We start from the raw sequence: 21,963 nt of genomic DNA, 5'->3' as shown, positions 1-21,963 counted from the left end.
CTACAGAGCCAGTACTGGACATTTAGAAGAGGCCAAGCTTCAAGTTCTCATGCAGCCCTCCCAATAGTATAAATGTCCAAGTAATCTCATTGGGGCCTCCATCTGCAACCTGCAATTTATGCTTCACCTATAGGACAAATTGCAGTGTTTTGACCAACACTGCAGATCTTGCTCTTCTCCCCCAAATGTAGTGAAAATGTTAACACCTGGGTTCAGTTCCTTTCCTGTGTCTACTTGCATATCCCCCCACCCAATGTAACTTTCTGATTCTGAGGCAGCTATCAACCTTCATTTTACCCTAAAAAAGGAAAGCAGAGAGTAAATTACTCTTAAAATCAAAGCTAGTGCCCCCTGAAATGAAGACTCAACAAGGTCTCAGTTCAAGTTTAATAGAAACAAAGATCAAAAGTGATGCCCCACTACTGTACACATCAGTTGACTTGCCCCATAGCACAGCATGGGCCATTCTCTCCAGAGGAAGAAAGGCTGGCCTCCCCAACCCCTGCAGGAAAGGCCTGTCCCATCCCATACCACATCTGCACTGAATCTAATGTCTTGTGTCTTAAGCATGACAATAGTACAAAAGAGATTTTGTTTTCATGGCCAGCCTATGCAGCCGGGCCCTAAAAAGGCCCAGCGCTCACTTCTGCTTAGAGAAATATTCTTTGCTCTTCTGGACATCAGGCTTGATGGTATCACTGCCAGGCTTCCAGCCAGCTGGGCACACTGCAAGAGAAGAGTACTATCAATTAATAACCTGCTCAGTGGTGAGTTCCACCCTCCTCCCATGGACAAATGGGTGACAATCAGACAAAAGGCTCAAAACCAAATCTGATACCTTAAGAGGCTGAACACTCAGGAACCAGAATACTTATGCTATAGTGTGAGATAATTCAAGTCTTTTAGTGCAAGGATAACTACAAACATAATTCAATCCTCACCACAGCCCTAATGCTATTGTATCTAATTTATTCATGCAGCACCTGAAATTTAAAGAAATTAAGTAACTACCTTACAAGCTTCAATTGTATGCTTTGGTCTACAAATAATCTGCGTAATGCACATACAGCAAAAAAAAAAAAAAAAACAAAAACAAAAACAAAAAACCACATGTATTAATATTTGTTAACAGTAGACAGTGGATGAATCGGTATTTGTATTTCCTCAATTATTTTATGTATGCTTCATGTATATCTTTAAAAAAAATTTTTTTATATTTATTTATTTTTTGAGAGACACAGAGAGACAGAGCACAAGTTGGGGAGGGGCAGAGAAAGAAGACAGAATCCATAGCAGGCTCCAGGCTCTGAACTGTCAGCACATAGCCCAACACGGGGCTCACAAACTGTGAGATCATGACCTGAGCCAAAGTCGGACACTTAACCGACTGAGCCACCCAGGCACCCCTTCATGTGTATCTTTTTAAAAATCTTAAATGCTCTTCAATAAATGGTGCTGGGACCAGCTGGACTTCCACATGAGAAAGAATGAAGGCAGATCCCTATTTTACACCTCAAAAAAAAAAAAAAATCAACTCAATAATGGGTCAACCTAAAGATAAGGGCTAAAATCATAAAGTCTGGAGAAAACAGAACTTCACAACCTTGGATTTGGAAATGTATTCGTAGATAGGATTATAAAAGCACATGCAACAATAAACAGATAAATTTGACTTGATCTAAATTATAAACTTTTGTACAAAGGCCTTTTTTTTAAGTTTATTTTCATTTATTCTGAGAGAGAGAGTGAGCAGGGAGGAACAGAGGGAGACAGAATCCCAAGCAGGCTCCACAATGTCAACACAGAGCCTGATGTTGGGCTGGAACTCCCAAATCATAAGATCATGACCTGAGCCAAAATCAACAGTTGGATGCTTAACTGACTGAGCCACAAAGGTGCCCCAAAAAGGACATTTTAAGAGTTAACACACAGAATGGGAATATTTACCCATCATGTATCTGATGAGGGATTAATATCCAAAATGTATAAAGAACTCCCACAACTGTGAACTCGCCTGGGTGACTGTCGGTTAAGCATCTGACTCTTGGTTCTCACAGGGTTCGTGAGTTTGAGCCCCATGTCAGATTCATGCCCCACTTGCAATTCTCTCTCTTCCTTTCTCTCCCTGTCCCTTCCCCACTTGCTCTCTCTCTCTCAAACTTAAAAAAGAACTTCTACAAAGAAAAAAACAAAAACCAAAAAAAAAAACCTCCCACAACTCAACAAAAGACACCCTAGTTCAAAACAGGCAAAGGACTTGAGTAGACATTTCTCTAAAGACATGCAAATGGTCAATAAGCACATGAAAATATGCTCGATATCACTGATCATTAGGGACATGCAAATCAAAAGCACAATGACACCTCTTCACACCCACCAGGCTATATAGCATTAAAAAAAAAAAAAAAAAAAAAAAAGAAAGGAAAAAGACCAAGTGTTGGCAAGGTTGTAGAGAATCCTTGATATTACTGGTGGGAATGTAAAATGGTGCAGCTGCTATAGAATAGAGTTTGGCAATTCTTGAAAAAGCTAAACAGAACTACATGACCCAGCAATTACACTTCTAATGTAAATACTCAAAATAAATAGGAACAAAGATTCAGATACCTGTTCACCATTACTCTAGCAGCATTATTCACAACAGCCAAAAGATAAAAAGAAACTGTGTCCATCAAGAAATGAAAGAATACATAATAGGACATATATACATAAAATGGAGTATTATTCAGCCTTAAAAAAGAAAGTTTTGATACCCACTGCAACATGAACCTTGAGAATCTCGAATACATTATGCTAAGTGAAAGAAACCAAACATAGATGGACAGATATCGTATGATTTCACTTACATGAAATATCTAGAATAGACAAACTCATAGACACAGAAAGTAGAAGTTACCAAGGGCTGGAAGGAAAGGGGAATGGGGAGTTAATGCTTAATGGTTATAGCTATTTGGGATGATGAAAACATTCAGAAAATACTAGTGATGGATACACAAAATTGTGAATGCAATTAATGCCACTGAATTATACACTTAATGACAGATTAGGCCACACTGTATTGCATTAAAAATCTAAAAACTTTAGAGGTGCCTGGGTGGCTTAGTTGATTCAGTGTCCGACTCTGGATTTTGGCTCAGATCAAGATCCCAGGGTTGTGGGATTGAGCCCTGCATTGGATTCCATGCTGAGGGTGGAGCCTAAGATTCTCTCTCCCTCTGCCCCTCTTCCCCAGTTTTCAGGCTCTTAAAAAAAAAAAAAAAAAAAAGAAAGAAAGTCACGATTTGTCTACATACCAAGAAATAAGCTAAACAAAGCTAGGACTGTGTAACAACAGTTAACACTAAGCTGCTTCTTCCTTCTGACAGCCCTTGGAGGATCTGAAGATAGCAACCAGTTTGCCTCCTCAGTGTTAACTGCCAAACTGGACAGCCTGAAATACATGGGGGCAGGACCCCCATAACAGGCCCTATTTGTCTAAGTAAGTGCCTTCTACCCCATGGTAAACAAAGGTCTGCATTTGAATCTTTCATACATTTATGCAGAAAGCATAGCTTTTAACCTTTTCCTATAATCCTGAGCCAGCAATGCTCCTTGGACTAACCTGAGGAGAGAGAAGCAAGGAAACCAATCTGATTTTTCACTTCCATTTGCTATTCCATCTTCTAGGAGACACATAGTCACCAAATCCAATAATGAAGCAGCAAATCTCTCTTGCTCAAGTAAGAGAAGGGGAGCCCCTTTCAGTCCAAGGATATCATAGCCTTAGATGTCACTCTGCAACCAGCTGTCTGGGAACAAAGTATAGATGGACCCAGCTACCATCCATTACTTTCCTGGAATCTCCACTTGATTGTTACAATTATTAGCTTTATTAGCACCAAAGGGTTAAAACACAGGTCCCTAAAGCATAAAAAAGCTAGAGAACAAAGAACAGCAAATAAGCAGAGACCAGGTGAGAGCCAGCCAGAAGTTTGATAGTAGATGTGAACAGGGAACCAACAAAGTTGGTCTTAGAAAACATATAACCTTTAAAAGAAAAGCCCAATTATAAATCATGACACAAAGATAGGAATAATGAACCAGAAAAACCTTGCCAACTTATTCTCATGGGCAGTAAAGGTTCATGGCACTTAAGAATATGTTTAAAAAAAAAAAAAAGAATATAACCAGTTATCAGTGACAAGACAGAAAGAACCACACTTGCATGTTTCACTCATACCCAGCAGTGTTGGTTTTCTCAGAACATGGGGTACAGAAGAACTGGTTAAGTCCCACATAAACCACCTTTCAAAATAGCATGACTCTCCAAGGAGAAAGTGACATAGTCATGGTAACCTCAGTATAAGAAACTTCCAAAACAGCCCTCAAGAGGGACTTTTTTAGCATTTTAAAAATTAAAAAAAAAAAAAAAAAAAAAAGAACAGCTGTGAATTTGGTTTGGTTTCCACATTTACTATGAATAAATACTATATTTAAAATATTCGTTTGAGTCCTCAAAAATAACAGTTTCTCAACTACAGAAAACAAACTGAGGGGCACCTGGGTGGCTCAGTAGGTTAAGCATCTGACTTCAGCTCAGATCATGACCTCATTACTCGAGTTTGAGCCCCATGTTGGGCTCTGTGCTGGCAGCTCAGGGCCTGGAGCCTGTTTCTGATTCTGTGTCTCCCTCCCTCTCTGCCCCCTCCTCCACTCACATTCTGTCTCTCTCTCCTTCAAAAATAAACATTAAAAATTTAAGAAAAAAAACAGGGTTACTGGAGGGAATGGGGGGGCAGGATATGGGTTAAATGGGTGATGGGTATGAAGGAGGGCACTTGTGTAGAGCACTGGTATTGTAAGTGATGAATCACTAGGTTTTACACCTGAAACTGTTACATTATGTTAACTGGAATTTAAATAAAAACTTGAAAACACAGGAACATAGAATATATAAATACAAATGAAACTGAATTTCACTGTATACCTAAAACTGACGTTATATGTCAATTACATCAAAAAATAGAAATGTAGAGTTATCTGTCAAGTAACACACGCAAAGTATCTCACATGCCATGTTTGGTATTCATACGCTCTCAAATGGCAATTTTCATATAAATCATAAAGGCTACACACAACAAGCTATGCCTGTTCTAGTGAGATGGAAAGAAGAGACCAAGACTCTGAAGAAGCAATCTTCAGTTATGAAAGCTTGGGTTCAAGTCTCGCCTATATGCAAGGTGCCAGGAAGTTCAATAAAGGGCTTTAACAACACTCCTCAGCAACTTCTTTGTGCTGAATCTCATCCCCCACCAGGAGGCAGTCTCAGCAGCGGTCAGCTCCTTCAATCCACACAAGCTTCCGCAAATGGTGCCTTTGGGTATCAGCGCTCATGTATTCATACTAGCGTTCCCCTCTAGCCAAACTATCACTTTTCGGTTCCCCTAAGAGACATCATCAATTCCAACTCTTATCAACTTCCATGTTCATTACCACAAAATCAGAGGTGAAATGGGCCTTAGAAAACTAGTCTGAACTATTTATTATCTAGAGAAAGAAAATGGAACGTTAAGACAAATTTATTGAAGTACACTTGTGCAGCTGATTTAACATCAGTAGCACTTGATCACAACTATTCTGTCCTTAGGGCACCTGGGTGGCTCACTTGCTTAAGTAGTCTACTTGGGCCCAGGTCATGATCTCATGGTTCGTGGGTTCAAGCCCCATGTCTGGCTCTGTGCTGACAGCTGAGTCTGGAGCCTGCTTTGGATTCTGTGTCTCCCTCTCTGTCCCTCCCCTGCTCGTGCTCGGTCTCCCTCAAAAATAAACATTAAAAAAAATTAAAAACAAAATCCTATCTTGTCCTTCTCATCCCCAATTATGTTAAGCTCGGAAAGGTGTAGACTTCAAGATCTCCATTCCCCACATACCCAGCACCTGTAGCCTCAGGAGCTAAGTCTTAAAAAACTAAACTGGGGTGCCTGGGTGGCTCAGTCGGTTAAGCGGCCGACTTCAGCTCAGGTCACAATCTCATGGTCCGTGAGTTCGAGCCCCGCGTCGGGCTCTGGGCTGATGGCTCGGAGCCTGGAGCCTGCTTCTGATTCTGTGTCTCCCTCTCTCTCTGCCCCTCCCCCGTTCATGCTCTGTCTCAAATATAAAATAAAACGTTAAAAAAAAAAATTAAAAAAAAAAAAACAAAACTAAACTAACTCTTAAGGTTGTCTCATTCCAGCAACAACTATACTCCAGTGGGGGGGGGGGGGGGGGGGAGTAAAAAAAGCTACAGCCTTGGGGCACCTGGGTGGCTTAGTTGGTTAAGTTTCCCACTCTTGATTTCAACTGAGGTCATGATCTCAAGGTCTGTGAGATCAAACCCCACTTCAGACTTTGTGCTGACTGCGTGGAGCCTCCTTGGGATTCTCTCTCCCTGTCTCTCTCTCTCTCTCTCTGCCCCTTCCCTGCTTGTGCACATGCTCTGGCACGGTCTCAAAAACTTAAAAAACATCTAGGGGGACCTGGGTGGTTCAGTCGGTTAAGCATCTAACTTTGGCTCAGGTCATCTCACAGTTTGTGGTTTTGAGCCCTGCATCAGGCTCTGCACGGACAGTATGGAGCCTCCTTGGGATCTCTCGCTCTCCCTCCCTCAAAATTAAACTTTAAAAAAAAAAAAAAAAAAAAAAAAAGCTACACCCTTACAAACTCAAAAGCTGGGATCAAGTAGTTCAGTACTTTATCATACTGCAATAAGAATATTAGAATGAAAGTACTAATGCTGGATAAATAGGAAAAGAAAGGTCTACGCTCTCTAAAATGCTAGGTAAAAAACCCTAAATTGAATCTCTTTAGTGATGTGTAGATTCTCTAAGGACAACCTTGTAAAACATTATCTTTGGGGTACCTGGGTAGCTCAGCCAGTTGAGTGCCCAACTTTTTGATTTTGGTTCAGATCATGATCCAAGGGTCATGGGAATGAGCCCTGCGTCAGACTCCATGTTAAGCATGGAGTCTGCTTCACATTCTATCTCTCCCCCTGCCCCCTCCCCCACTCACAGGCATTCTAAACAAAAAAATTAAAATTAAAAAATTTAACAAAAAAGTCTTTGATCCTCCAATGTCTAATGAAGAACCTTGATATTTCATTTGAAACCCTCTATCCCTAATCCTCTTCCTTCAAAAAAGTTTTAAACATTTACATAATTTGGTTATCTGCAGAGTGTAATTCTTACAAATACAACAACGCTGTACAATAAAACGTTTTATTATTTATTTTTTAGAATGTATTTAAGAAGATAAAAAAAAAGTATTAGCTGTATCTGTCCATTGTCCTTGGGCAAGTTATCTTAGCCCTATTTATATTTTCCAAAATTCAAAACTGGTCTTAGATTTGTGTTTTAAAAAGATCATAAAACAAATACGGACCACAGGGATTAAGCTCCTCTCGCTTTATCTCTAGATATAATTCTCAAGCCTTTTATTTTGTCCTTATACACCTATGAAATCCTCCTACACTCCTTTAATAACTTAAAGGCTTCAGCAGTAATTCTAAATGAGCAGGGCAGAAGCTGGGAATGTGGAGCTGGAACAAAAAACCTTTATATTCTCTTCCCCAAGCTTTTCCATTATCTCATCCCCACAACCCAGTATAATGCAGAGACTTCAATTTCTTGGAGAAACAGATTTTTCTCATTTGATAGACCATGTTCCTGCCATCTTTCGTATCCTACCACCATTCTATTGTCAAGTCACTAGGTGAATCGGCTTACCTTCCCCATGCTTGTCAGTAAACTGGAAGGCCTGAACTAGTCTCAGAGTCTCATCCACAGAACGGCCGACAGGAAGGTCATTTACTGTGATCTGTCGAAGGATACCTTTCTCATCAATGATAAAGAGGCCCCTGGGAAGAAGAGATTGAAGGCTTGAGAGAGATGCAGTATCAGTTTGGAAACTGCTTGCAATGGAAATGAAAATGTGCTGGCCTCCCAGACTTGCACTGGCTTTGCCTCTAGTGAAGAAGCATCCCCCCCCCCCCAATCCCTGCTCAGTTGGAAAATCGTACTACTCTCGACCTTCAGGTCTTAGGCATACAGATAAGGAAGGAGAGAAAGAGGGAGGGAGAGAAAGGAAAGGCAAGAAGGAAGGAGATTAGATCACCATGCTGTACACTTTAAACACATACAGTGATGGGGGAGCCTGGCTGGCTTAATTGGTAAAGCATATGACTCTTGATCTCAGGGTTGTGAGTTCGAGCCCCACGTTGGAAGTAAAGATTACTTAAAAAATAAAATCTAAATTTGGGCTCAGGTCATGATGTCATGGTTCGGGAGACTGAGCCCTTACATCAGGTTCTACACGCTGAGCATGCTTGGGATCCTCTCTCCCCTTCTCTGCATCCCCCTCACTCATGTGCTCTCTTCTCTCTCAAAATAAATTTTAAAAAATAAAATAAAATTTAAATAAGTAAAATTAAAAAGTTAAAAATAAACTTATTCAGTAACGTAGGTCAATTATTTCTCAGTAAATTAACTGGAGGGGGAAAAAAAACACACACACAAAAGAGTCTACAGATCAGGGTCCTATCTTTCTCCAAATAAAAAAGGACCTCAAGTCAATCAGATAATTTTGATGACAGCCCATTGGTAGGTATATACCTGAATGAGATGCCTTCATCAGCCTTTAAGACTCCATAGTCCTGAGCAATGGTACGCTTGGGGTCTGATACCAAGGGAATGTTCATGGGTCCCAATCCTCCTTGTTTCTTGGGTGTGTTGATCCTACAGCAAAAGGCACACATACAATCACATTCATTTAAACTCTTGTGTAGCAAAAGCATTAACTGTTTCTATTCCTTCCCTTTTTCAACATTCCTAATGTAATGTGAAGTAACTGTAATCTAATCCCCAAAAGACTTCAAACTTTTTCCAGCAGTAAAGTGAGTGCCTGAAGACAGTTAAGGTCACCAGGATACTCAGCTGCAACCCAGGCTGCTGCTTCTTTGCTGCCAGATGAGAGCAACAAGAAGTCACAGCCGTTGCACACTCCTTCCATCAGAAGCCAGAAGGCAATACTTGAGCAAGTCTATTATCAAAGCCTCCAGTCCCAGTTGCGGTTAGTTCAAAGTTCATATGCAAAAGTTGACCAAGAGATTTACCATGCCAGGTGACAGAAATGAGAATCCACAGAAGCACCAATCACTTGGCAGTTGAGTTTCTTAAATTCTTCCGCTCTGTCACTGAAAGCAATGATCTCCGTGGGGCACACAAAGGTGAAATCAAGAGGGTAAAAGAAGAACACAATGTATTTTCCTGGGGAGGGAGGGGGAAGAAAAGCCACAAGTTTGCCTTTGAAACATACTTCCTTGCTTTACAAAGGGCACCTGGCTGGCTCAGTGGGTGGTGTCTGTGACTCTTGATCTCCCAGCTTGGAGTTTCAGCCCCCTGTTGGGTGCTGATATTTAAGATAAAACCTTGGGCCACCTGGGTGACTCAGTCGTTAAGGATCTGACTTAGGCCCAGGTTCAAGCTCTACTTCTTTCTCTGCCCCTTCTGGGATTCTCTCTCCCTCTCTCTGCCCCTCACTCACTTGTGCCCTCTCTTTCAAAATAAACAAAATATTTTTTTAAAAATAAAAACCTAAAGGCATTTTTCTCTGAGGAAAAAAAGCCTTTTTATAAACAATTGCTAAACACCAACACTCAACACAGATGTCTCCTAGCAGCTACTTTTAGAACATCTTGTGGCAGGAAAGCCTGTATTAAAAAAAGTTCCTTTCAGTTCTGTGCTTTATTTTCCTGCCTCCTCACTAGCTGCCAATTATAAGATAAACACTGTTCAGTTTGATCTTTATCTCTAGGTAGTTAAAATTAGCACAGGAGGGGGGCACTTGGGTGGCTCAGTCCATTGAGCTTCCGACTTTGGCTCAGGTCATGATCTCACAGTCTGTGAGTTTGAGCCCCGCATCCTGCTCTGTGCTGACAACTCAGAGCCTGGAGCCTGCTTCAGATTCTGTGTCTCCCTCTCTCTCCGACCCTCCCCCTTCAGGCTCTGTCTCAAAAATCAACATTAAAAAAAAATTTTTTTTTTTTTTAATTAGCACAGGAGGGGGCCTGAATGGCTCCGTGGGTGAAGTTGGATTAAGCCTCCGATTTCAGCTCAGGTCATGATCTCCCCGTTCCCAAGTTTGAGCCCCACGTCCGACTCTGTGCTCGGAGCCTGGAGCCTATCTCAGATTTGGTGTCTCTCTCTCTCTCTCTCTCTCTCTCTCTCTCTCCCTCCCTCCCTCCCTCCCTCCCTCCCCCTCCCCCGCTCACACACGGTCTCTCTCAAAAATAAACATTAAAAAAAAAGTTAGCACAAACACCAAGTTCTCCAATGAAGAAAAGCAAAACCAAGAATGCAAATACCTACTAGATAGCCTAATGCCAATGATTACAATTAACCCACAGGAGAAGCTCAATTACTGGATTCTATGCTACAAAGCAATAAAGAAAAAAAACAAAATGCCTTTTGTGCTTCTTCCACAATGAACCACATCAACGGGACAAGTAAGGTTTAAGTGATCACCTGAATCAGCACAAATCCAACAAGCCTAATAGGACAAGAAAAATTTGAGGCAAAAGTTTCAAAAGTCCTGAAAGGTAACAGTAAATTTTACTGAGGTCACTCAGATTACCAATAGAAGTAGATCTTCAACTGGCCAAGCAGCCTTTCACCACACCTAATGGGCTGAATTATTAAAACAGTTCCAAATATTCACTCATTTCCAGGTAGCAGCAATGTCTGAAAACCAAAGTAAGGTGCTCCTTTTGACATTTACTCTGAAAACCAAAATCAGTAGAAACTCACTCATCTAAACAACCTCTCCAGGGCTTTGCCTAACAAGCACTTTGAAACCTCAGGTCAAGCCCTGGAGGACAGAGAGCAGCTCTTTCTAAACCCTTGGGCCAGGGTCACCTCCCTATGGTGCTACTTATCCTGTTTGCCAGAGGAGCTTCCCTCCACAGGGCCCCTCTTACTTGCTTCTCATTCCAAACAAGTGTGCTGCGTTAGGAAACCTTAGTCACATGTTCATGCAAAAGCCAAGTCTAGGAACTAATTACCACACCACTAAGAAAGGTACACTTAAAACCGGAGTTTCAGGTTCGCATTTCAAGGAATTTGTATCAATTATCCCAGAAATCGCAGCTGTTCTAGGACTGTTAAGGTTTAACAAGAAAGAAAAAAAAAGGAAGAGCCTCATTAGAATTTGCCAAGTGTTTGCATGAAACTGTAACAGGAAGAAGAGTTGTTCCAACTGTACCATCAACTCTTCTCTTGGGGCAAAACAGTCAAGGGAATGTACCTAAGCCTTCTGCCTAATAATTATAGCAGCTGTGCCATACATTATTTCAAAAACTTAATAAGCAGCTTAAGCCCCAAAAACTTGAGCTTTCAATGAAATACTGAGAAGATCTCCAAGACAATACAACTGAGTACTGAGAAGATAACTGAACTAATATATCCAGACATAATGAAGCATGGGCTTTTTCCATAGCAGTCTGAACCTAAAGTCTACCCCCATGACCATGGTTGGTAATCACTACTTCAACATGTAGGTAAATGGCCTCCTACCCTAAAGATGGTGACCTACAATATATAAATTCATTTTACAATCAAACATGACAGATACAGAAACCTAATGAGCCACCTTAAATTGTAAAATAGTTAAATCTTAATGTTTAATTTTTTTGAGAAAAAGAGAGCATGAGCGGGGGAGGGTCGGAGAGAGAGGGAGACACAGAATCTGAAGCAGGCTCCAGGCTCCGAATTGTCAGCACAGAGCCCGACGTAGGGCTCGAACTCACGAACCAGGAGATCATGACCTGAGCTGAAATCGGATGCTCAACCAACTGAGCCACCTAGGTGCCCCTAAAGTAATTCAATTTTAATGAATCTAAAGTAATTACTCTCACCTTTGTAGTCAGATAGGCTGATGTCTTTGAACTGGCCATCTGGCATAACAGCCGTGGCTTTGAAGTTGGGGGCAGGATGCCCAATTTTGGCATTTCCTGAAGACATCTTACTATCAGCTGAAAAAGATAAAAGAGGAAATGAATTAGAAACAAGCCTTATTTTTTTTTTTTTTAGATAACCAGCACATTTCATCTACTTAGAAACTTAGCTGTAGAATGATAAAAGAATTGTCCAGTGGCCCTGAACATATACATTAATTTTTACATTAGTAAGAAGCATAAACTGAGCTTTCCATCTTTTGAAACAAAACCAGATACTCCATGTCTGAGTATCATTTTCACTTAAATACAGCAATTTCTTTATAAACTAAAGTAACCTCTATTACTTTTTCTAAAATAGGATTTGTGCAAAGGCATTTTCCTTCTGTATTTTCATTATACATAAAGAAACAAAGGAAGGTTCAGCCCCAAACCTGAACCCAAATGAACAATGCCAGTGTCTGATTCCTAGATGTGGTCATGTTGCCCCCCCTTTCCCTGGACTGCACCTTCATCTGCCTTCATTACTCAAGAAGCACACTTGACGTTTCTCCAGGTACATTTGCCCACAAGAGCACACACCCTAAAGCAATCCAATTTTTTAAGAGGCAAGACCACTATTCTGGCATCTACTAAATTCCAAAACTTCAGGGGTTGTCTTTTAAGCACTTGAAGTGCTTACAAAAATGGGTTTCTGACCTGGGGCCAGGACAACGAGAGTCTATTGCTAAAAAGCAATGCTGCACTGGATTCACCCAGGTGGAAACAAAGATAAGGAGTTAAGAGCTAACCCAGTACGCCATCAGTTTGAAAGCAGCAAGGTAATTTTCCAAGTCCCAAAGTTTTTTGGTGCATAGCACCACAACCAAAAACGTTGTGAGCATCGATCACTGAAAAGTTTTTTTTAATATTTATTTTTGAGAGAGCGCACCAGCGAGAGAAGGAGAGAGCCTGATGCGGGGCTCTAACCCACTCATGACCTGAGCGGAAGTTGGACGCTCAACCGACCAAGCCACCCAGGTGCCCCAATCACTGCAAACTTTACTGCTTAACACACACTTTTAACAACAAAAAAGCGGCGCCTGGGTGGCTCAGTCGGTTAAGCTTCCGACCTGCTTTGGATCAGGTCATAATCTCGGCGATCCGGAGTTCGGGCCTCGCTTTAGGCACCGTACGGACAGACAGCTGAGAGCCTGGAGACGGTTTCAAATTCTGTGTCTCCCTCTCCGCCTTTCCCCTTCTCTCGCTCTCTCAAAAATAAACATTAGAAAAAAAAATTTTTTTAACTAGTAAGGCACGCTCCAACTTGGCGACCAAATATATAGGGTGTGACCAACATAAAAGCCCTCCTCGTCCAAACCTGCTTTTCCAGACAGCCCCCACGTCCGCTGAAGTCCAACTTAGCGAGGGGAAGGCTGTTGGACCTTAAGCCCTTTGTGGGCACCCTCCAAGGATCCGCCCCCAAACTCCACAGGCGAAAGCCACACCCCCAAACTCTACTTCTGGTACCCTCCTGCCACTCCTATCATCACCCCCAACACTTCGGAAAGCACCAGAAAAAAAAAAATGCGCAGTCTTCACAAAGGCATTTGGGACCACCACAAACCCTATTCCGTAAATGAAAAAAATAGATACAGAGAAGGGAATCTTCATATCCGAAACTCCTCATCTAGTCACAGCTGAGGACCGGAAAAAGCCTTTGCCTCTACCACACGTCGGGCGGGTAGCCTCAGGTCAGTTTCCAGGTCCATTCTAGAAGCTTCCCGAACCCGCCGCGCCCAGAAGGCTAGTCGAGGAGAGCCCACTACTACCACGAGTCCGCCCCGGCGCCATACCAAGCCAATGAGCGCCCTCTGCTCGGGTTGCCGGGGGAAGAGGAAACTCGAGCCGACATTAACTTCGGGGTTTAAACAAGTCACCGCATCTCTACGGAGGGCCCACTGGAGGGTGTACGTACCACCTAACCACTCTCGAGCGCGCCACACCTCGCCGAGCCGCCTCCCCCGTCACAACAACCCAAACCTAGTAGGGCAGGTCCCCGGATGGACGAGGAAAAGGCAACAACAGGGGGTATAGGGGCGCCTCTTACCAGGTCTAAACCAGAACACACCAAAAGCCAGCCAGGAAGAAAACGCGTGAAGCACGCGGGAGGCACTGCCTTTATAACCTGTAGGGCTCTCGCGAGAGTCAGAGCGGGCCGGGGGTGTAAGAGGTGGAGAGAGGAGGGGGATCTGGTCCGAGCCCCGCCCCGATCGAAAGCGCCCCGCCAGAATGACTCAGCACTTTCCTTGTTGTGAGCGGGCTAGGACGCGGAAGGTACGAATACCCCTCCTTGCCCCCCGACCTTTGGGGTCGGAGAGCTGAGAGCTACAGTTTCCAAATCCATAATGCCTCGGTTAATCTGGGTCTCTGTGGGGGGGGGGGGGGGGGCTTGCGTGTCTTGCGCTCAAGGCCGAGACCAGGGTCCTGTTGCCGTCCACGGAGGATCACGTCTGATCCATACGAAGCACTGAAAACTATCCAAATGTTTCTCAAATATTCCACCCCGATCCCCCCAGCCTCTGCCCTATTGCTGATCCTCGGTAGACAACTTCCTTAATTGTTCTGATCACAGGATTGCTGCTTTACTTCTCCCATCCGCTCCTTGCACAGCTGCTGGAGGGAATCTTTTTGAAATCTGATCGTTTCACTCCTCTGATTTGTGGTTTAAAAAACTGGGGCTCTGTATTCAGTTTCCTCAGTTAAAACTCATTGTCATTTTATCTGTGGCCCTCAGGCAAGAGCCTTACTTTTCTTAACCTATAAAATGGGAATATTATTAATTCTTTGAGATCATCTTCGTAGCTTACTTAGCAGTTCCTAGTTCTTATTATACATTAGAATGTTAGCTATTGTTGCTATAATTCTTCCTTGCTCCTAGATTAATTGTAATACCCACAACAATGTGTCGCTGTTTCAAGACTTCAGGCTTTTGTTCAAGTATGAAGAATCCGTTCCCTCCTAGTTGGCCTAGAGAAAGTATCTTTAAAGACTCAGCTGAAGCATGACTTCCTCTGAAACTGTTCCTGACCTTGGCTCATCCCCAGAATTCCTCTGAAGCTGTTCTGGCTTTTGCTCATCCCCAGAATTTACCATTCCCTCCTTTGTGCCCAAACAGTATCCTGATAGCGAAAAGCTATACAAAGTATCTAAGCTATTTTACACGTTTACATGACTGCTGCTTCTTGATAGACTTTCTGGAAAGTAAGGTTTGGGTTACTTCCATCTCTGTATCCCCAAGACACAACAGAGCACCCGCTATAAAATATCAGGCGTATAATAAATATATTTTGTCCCCTTTCTGCCCCCATCTCCATTCCCCCATCCTATTAACTCCCTTGGATGTTATAGCAGAGTAAGAAATGGGAATGTGCTGTGTCATGCTGGTTGAGCATCTCAAAGTGTTTTGGCATTTATCCAACATTGCAACAGTAGTGATTTTTTATTGTTTTTTTTTTCCTTCTCTGCCTGAGGCTGAACAATTATTTGGCCATTATTCATTTCCTTCCAGAGGCGCAGGGGAGACATAGAAGTTCAGAGCTTAATAGTGGATGGTTATTGGGGCACCTGGGTGGTTCAGTCAATTAAGCCTCCGACTTGGGCTCAGGCCATGATCTCAAGGTTCGTGAGTTCCAGCCCAGCTGCAGCTCTGTGCTGACGGCTCGGAGTCTGGACCCTGCTTGGGATTCTGTGTCTCCCTCTCTGTTCCTCCCCTGCTCGCACTCTGTCTCTCTCTCAAAAATAAATAAAGACTTAAAAAAATATATAGTGGATGGTTATTGCTATAGGCAGTTAAACCAACAACACACAGTCCTACTTCAGCCAGAATAAAAAATGACCATTTATTGTATCTAGCCCTGGGCTAGGCACTTAGGTTTACTTGGGTCATTCAAGAACCAAAAGAGTTATGCTGGCCCAAATAAATCTTAACAGCCTATCCCCATGGAAATAAAAAACTGAGGGGCTCCTGGGTGACTCAGCTGGTTAAGCGTCTGACTCTTGGTTTCAGCTCAGGTCATTATCTCATGGTTTGTGAGCCCCCTACAGGGGGCTGCGTGCTGACAGTGTGGAGCCTGCTTGGGATTCTTTCTCTCCCTCTCTCTGTTCCCCTCCCCTGCTTGTGCTCTCTGTCTCTTTCTTAAAAATAAATAAATAAACTTTAAGTATATATACAAAAAAATAAAAATAAAAGAACCTGAAATACCAGGACAGAGTTCTGAAAAGAGAAAAAAATCTGTTGAACACTTGCCTAAGCAAGTGACTATGGAATCTCTTTCCTGAGAACAGCAAAGACTTGGAAATGAGAGCAAGGAGTCTTTCTTCTTTATCCTTCTACAGTACCTAATATATACCTCTAGCTCTAAGTTTACACATGATTGTTTTGTCCTTCCTTATTTAACAGTGGTCTGGGAAGGATTTTACTGGTTTTATTTATCTTGTAGTATCAGAACCTAGCAGAGTAACTGGCATAGGAGGAATGCTTAATTTTGGAATGTACTTAAGATTTTTGAGGGGCACCTGGGTGGCTCAGTCGGTTAAGCATCCGACTTCAGCTCAGGTCACGATCTCGCGATCTCACGGTCTGTGAGTTCAAGCCCTGCAAGGGGCTCTGGGCTGATGGCTCAGAGCCTGGAGCCTGCTTCCAATTCTGTGTCTCCCTCTCTCTCTGCTCCTCCCCCGTTCATGCTCTGTCTCTCTCTCTGTCTCAAAAATAAATAAACATTAAAAAAAAAATTTTTTTTTAAAAGATTTTTGAGGGGCGCCTGGGTGGCGCAGTCGGTTAAGCGTCCGACTTCAGCCAGGTCGTGATCTCGCGGTCCGTGAGTTTGAGCCCCGCGTCAGGCTCTGGGCTCATGGCTCAGAGCCTGGAGCCTGTTTCCGATTCTGTGTCTCCCTCTCTCTCTGCCCCTCCCCCGTTCATGCTCTGTCGCTCTCTGTCCCAAAAATAAATAAACGTTGAAAAAAAAAATTAAAAAAAAAAAAAAAGATTTTTGAGATGTAAGGGTGCCTGGGTAGCTCAGTCGGTTGAGCCTCTGACTTCGGCTCAGGTCATGATGGCATGGCTTGTGAGTTGGAGCCCCATGTCAGGCTCTGTGCTGATGGCTCAGGGCCTGGAGGCTGCTTCAGATTCTGTCTGTCTCTCTCTCTCTGCCCCTCCCCCACTCATGCTCTGTCTCTCAAAAATAAATAAACATTAAAAAAAATTAAAAAAATATTTTTGAGATGTGAAGTTAACTTATTTGAACTATGTTTTAGGAAGATAACTCTAGCAGCTGTGTGATATGAAAAATAATGACTGGGAGACAAGAAGCAGAGACCCACAAGAGAAGTCTCAGAACTGTAATATGACATTGGCAGCAAGATGGGATGAAGGAAAAAAAAAATATTTCTACAGGCCTTGTATTGGATTTAGGGTGAGAAGAAAGAGGAAGTTCAGTCCTTCAATCTGATGCCTTGGTTTCTTATCTTGGTGACAAAGGAGAAATGTCATGGGGCGGTGCCTGCGTAGCTTAGTCGGTTAAGCAGCTGACCATGATTCATGAGTTCGAGCCCCTTGTCAGGCTCTGTGCTGACAGCTCAGAGCCTGGAGCCTGCCTCAGATTCTGTGTCTCCCTCTCTCTCTGCCCCTCCCCCACTCATCCTTGTTCTCTCTCTCTCTCTCTCTCTCTCTCTCTCAGAAATAAATACAACATTAAAAAAATTTTCAAAGGAGTAATGTCATTTACCTGTGACATAGGAGATACTAGAGGAGAAGCAGATTTGAGGTTAAAAATAATAACAAACAAGGGCGCCTGGGTGGCTCAGGCCATTGAGCACCCAACTTTAGCTCAGGTAGTGAGTGATCTTGCAGTTTGTGAGTTTGAGCCCCATATCGGGCACCCTGCTGTCTGCTGTCAGCCTGGGACTGTCAGCGCAGAGCCCTCTTCAGATCCTTTGTCCTCCTCTATCCCTCTGCCCCTCCCCTGCTTGTGCTCTCTCCTTCTCAAAAAGTAAATAAAACTTTAAAAAATAAAGACATTTATTGAGTATTGTTTTACAGACAAAATACCTGATGCCTAAAGAATTTAAGTAAATTGTCCAAAGTCACAGCTAAGAAGTGTTGGGCCAGGCAGCAGAACCATCATGTACAATATGCAAATGTGACATTTATATAGACTATAATGTAAATGGTGCCCCCTGGAGTTGTGCCTTACTGTGGTCTGGCCAGGCTTTGTGACTCTGGAGTCCACCCTATTACTATACTGACTCCTTTCTTTTTTATTTTATTTTATTTTATTTTATTTTATTTTATTTTATTATTTTTTATTTAAATCCAAGTTAGTTAACATATAGTGTAATAATGTTTTCAGTAGAATTTAATGATTTGTTGACTCCTTTCTTAATGGAGAAGGTAAGCAGTTTGATTTGAGGTAAACAACACTAAGATGCTCTTCAGACATCCAAGTAGAGTTGTCCAGAGTTCACCACTGGAGATATAGATTTGAAAATTAGCAGCACAGAGGTTTCATTATGTATTTATTATTCTTCTATTTACAGGAGGCCTATACTTTGCTAGACATGCAAAGATGAATAAGACACCATGTATTCAGGTGTTGAAAGATCACTAAAGAGTTAGTGAAGGACGAGTTCCAAGCAGAGAAAACAGTAAAAGAAGTGGGAAAAAATACAATGTGTATGGGGAAGTACAAAAAGTTCAATATTAGCAGAATGTAAATGCCAAAGACTAGAATGTAGAGACAAAAAACACAGAGACGCTTCGGCAGCACATATACTAAAATTGGAACGATACAGAGAAGATTAGCATGGCCCCTGCGCAAGGATGACACGCAAATTCGTGAAGCGTTCCATATTAAAAAAAAAAAAAATCAAATAGTATACAGACAAGCTGCCACCTGTGAAATTTACTAAGTTTTCTCCAAACTCTTTTAAATGAAAAAAAAAATACATATATATCTCTTACTAAGTCGCTGGTTGCTGAAGGCATTAGATAGAACTTTGTTAGGAAGAATTGCTTGGTGTCATGGCAGCAACTGAGAAAATGCTTGCATGAATCATATTTTGCTTTATTTCTTAGAAGTGAGGCCCTTAAATTTTTTCTCTGCCAATTCAAGTAAGTATGGCTCTTTGCTGGGCGAAGCATTGGTTTCCAGTCCAGTTCTTCAGAAGATCTGGCTCCCTCGACCTAGTAGGTTAAAGTAGTTTTCTCAAATATTAGTAATATTAGTAATATGAAGTTCCTTGTGAAAGGAAAAATATTCTTGAGGAAGTCCAAAGTTGGCTTCATTTCTCAAATTTAATTATTTAACTTTTATTACTTTTATTTCATTTTTTTCAGACTATGTAGTATTTTACTTTTTAAAATATATTTTTAAAACATTATTTATTTATTTAAAAATTTTTTAAATGTTTTTATTTTTGAGACAGAGAGAGACAGACCATGAGCAGGGGAGGGGCAGAGAGAGAGAGGGAGACACAGAATCTGAAGCAGGCTCCAGGCTCTGAGCTGTCATCACAGAGGCTGATGCGGGGCTCGAACCCAGAGACTGTGAGATCATGACCTGAGCTGAAGTCGGACGCTTAACTGACTGAGCTACCCAGGTGCCCCATTTACTTATTTATTTTAGAGAAAGAGTGTGAGCGGGGAGAGGGGCAGCGGGAGAGGGAGAGAATCCTTTTTTTTTTTAATGTTTATTTATATTTGAGAGAGAGAGAGAGAGAGCAGGGGGAGGGGCAGAGAGAGACTGAGACAATCTGAAGCAGGGTCCAGGCTCTGAGCTGTCAGCACAGAGCCAGATGTGGGGCTGGAAATCACAAACCGTGAGATCATGACCTGAGCTGAAATCAAGAGTCAGACACTTAACTGACTGAGCCACCCAGGCACCCCAGACTCTGTAATACTTTAATAAGTTGCTCCAGAATGCAATATTGAAAATTATTTGCTTACTAATTTAAAATACTGTTGAATGAAAATGTTTTCCTTAATTACTACTATCTGGCTGCTAAGGAACTATTGCAAGTTAAAATATTCAAGATGAGACTCCTCAAGCAATACTCTCCACGAATATCATCCTAATGCTATAGTGCATCTCCTTCTGGGGTCTGCATACCTATACTGCCTACACCTTGCAATGGTGTCTCGATTCTCCCACCACCTTTCTCCCTTTAAGCTAGCATGAGACACTTGTTCATGAGGTGTTCTTTGACATCATCTGGCCATCACTTAACAAAGCATTAGTTACTGATTAATGAACAGCCTTTGCCCCTTCTTCATAGCTAACTAGATACACCAGGTAAGGCGATTCAGTAGGAGTATAAAGCAGATGCCCTGCAACAGTGATCATTTTAACATTAGGAGTTGCTAAACTAATAACAGCCTGCAATCAACTTATAAACCATTACAGTTAAAACTATAAACCATTAAAATTAAACCTATAAACATTAAAGCTAAATGCTTTCTTGTAATTGTAATAACCAATGAAATCATGGAAATCAAAATCATAGAGTAGCATTCAGTTATGATCACATCCAGATGATTCAGAACATGTTTATTTTTATTTTTTTAATTATCACTAAAAGAAAAACATTACATTTAACGGTTCTCAGAGAACACATGAATCCTTAAATTTATAAGAATTGAATTTCTAAAATTATATTTAGGACACATAAAGACCTACAGATAACCCAGTTGAGAAAAACTATTATCAAGGATGATGTTTGTTAGAATTGAACACAGCTGTAAGTAACAGTTTAAACTCAAGTAACAAGCTTAACCAAATAGGGGATTAATTTTTCCCATTGAACAAGTAAGTAGTGCAAGGCTCTTACAGTGATTCCATGCTGCTATGAGGGAACCAGACTTCTTTTAACTTTCTGTACCTAAATTTCTAGCATGTAACTTTTATTCTTACGATTACCTTATACTAACAAAATGTCTGCTCTACTTCCAACAATACACCTGTATTCCAGGGAGAAGGAAGAGGCAGCCAGAGGGGGGGTGGGGACTATAATAAGGAAGCAAAGCACTCCCAGAATCTCTCAGTTTAAATATCTCCTAGAACTATGGCACATGGCTGCTCCTAGCTGTGAGGGAGGCTGGAAATGTGTCTACTAGTTAGGTATATTACCACTCCTAACAAAATTGAGATTCTGTTAGAAAGAAAGGAAGAGAGAAGGACATTGGATAAACTAGATTGACCTTGATGGACTTTGAAAGGAAAAACTTGGGATTCTGAATGTGACCATGCAAGCATGTTGAAATGCTAGGAAAAAAAAAGAGCTTCAGTTACTATTTTTATCTTCTACCCTTGATAGAAATGGCAACTTGTTTTACTAAACTTGCCTTATATTTATTTAAAAAAAATTTTTTTTTTAACGTTTATTTATTTTTGAGACAGAGAGAGACAGAGCATGAATGGGGGAGGGTCAGAGAGAGGGAGACACAGAATCCGAAACAGGCTCCAGGCTCACAGAGCCTGACGCGGGGCTCGAACTCACGGACCGTGAGAACATGACCTGAGTCGAAGTCGGCCGCTTAACCAACTGAGCCACCCAGGCGCCCCTAAACTTGCCTTATATTTATACGGACCTCTGTGTCATAGAACTTTAGGGGGTGATATTCACTTTATGTGTTCCATGAATAGTGCCCCTGGAATTGGGTAACACAGCAACACTATTTGTAGTAATGCTTTTGGTATTGCAGACCTTTCATGAAGTGATATAAAACTCTTGGTTACATGCATGATTAAATATTTATTTATGCACAATTATGTCCTCAAAAAAATATAGAGCCCTAGACCGTCAAAGTTGGAAGTAACCACAGTTAAATAATTTAAAATGAATTTGCCACCATGTGCCATGTACTCTTCTATGCCCTGTCCTCTGTGCCCTATACTTACTAAACATGGAGCTTAACACCCAACCTTCTACCCATTACCAGAATCCCTTCTTCAGTAGGCCTA

General features: G+C 41.8%; 1 protein-coding gene and 1 non-coding gene across 2 annotated transcripts; one reads left to right on the top strand and one right to left on the bottom strand.

Annotated features, from left to right (window-relative positions):
* Positions 1 to 373: 373 nt before the first annotated feature.
* PRDX1 (peroxiredoxin 1) lies at positions 374 to 14,146 on the bottom strand. Its single transcript, XM_047084346.1, has 6 exons — positions 14,055 to 14,146; positions 11,927 to 12,043; positions 9,128 to 9,281; positions 8,628 to 8,750; positions 7,743 to 7,873; positions 374 to 726 (listed from the first exon to the last, which is right to left on the bottom strand). Exons 2-6 carry the CDS (start codon positions 12,030 to 12,032, stop codon positions 641 to 643), a joined length of 600 nt encoding a protein of 199 aa, XP_046940302.1. The 5' UTR covers positions 12,033 to 12,043; positions 14,055 to 14,146; the 3' UTR covers positions 374 to 640.
* A 4,610-nt stretch (positions 14,147 to 18,756) lies between these two features.
* On the top strand, positions 18,757 to 18,859 carry LOC124516705 (U6 spliceosomal RNA). Its single transcript, XR_006963114.1, has one exon. It is a non-coding gene; the product is annotated as a U6 spliceosomal RNA (small nuclear RNA).
* The last annotated feature ends 3,104 nt before the right edge of the window (positions 18,860 to 21,963 follow it).

This window comes from Lynx rufus, unplaced genomic scaffold (genome assembly GCF_022079265.1).
Source record: "Lynx rufus isolate CCGP_SWC_20201006 ecotype Redwood Valley unplaced genomic scaffold, mLynRuf1.p SCAF_2, whole genome shotgun sequence".
NCBI lineage: Eukaryota > Metazoa > Chordata > Mammalia > Carnivora > Felidae > Lynx > Lynx rufus.
This window is presented reverse-complemented; position numbering and strand designations above follow the sequence as displayed.

Excerpts from the sequence above, each read along its gene's own strand:
- PRDX1 (XM_047084346.1), bottom strand. The coding sequence starts at position 12,032 with ATGTCTTCAGGAAATGCCAAAATTGGGCATCCTGCCCCCAACTTCAAA. Across the intron at positions 8,751-9,127 it reads CATTTCTGTCACCTGGCATG|GATCAACACACCCAAGAAAC; the intron begins GTAAATCTCTTG and ends CTTTTGCTGTAG. Across the intron at positions 727-7,742 it reads TACTGACAAGCATGGGGAAG|TGTGCCCAGCTGGCTGGAAG; the intron begins GTAAGCCGATTC and ends CTTCTCTTGCAG.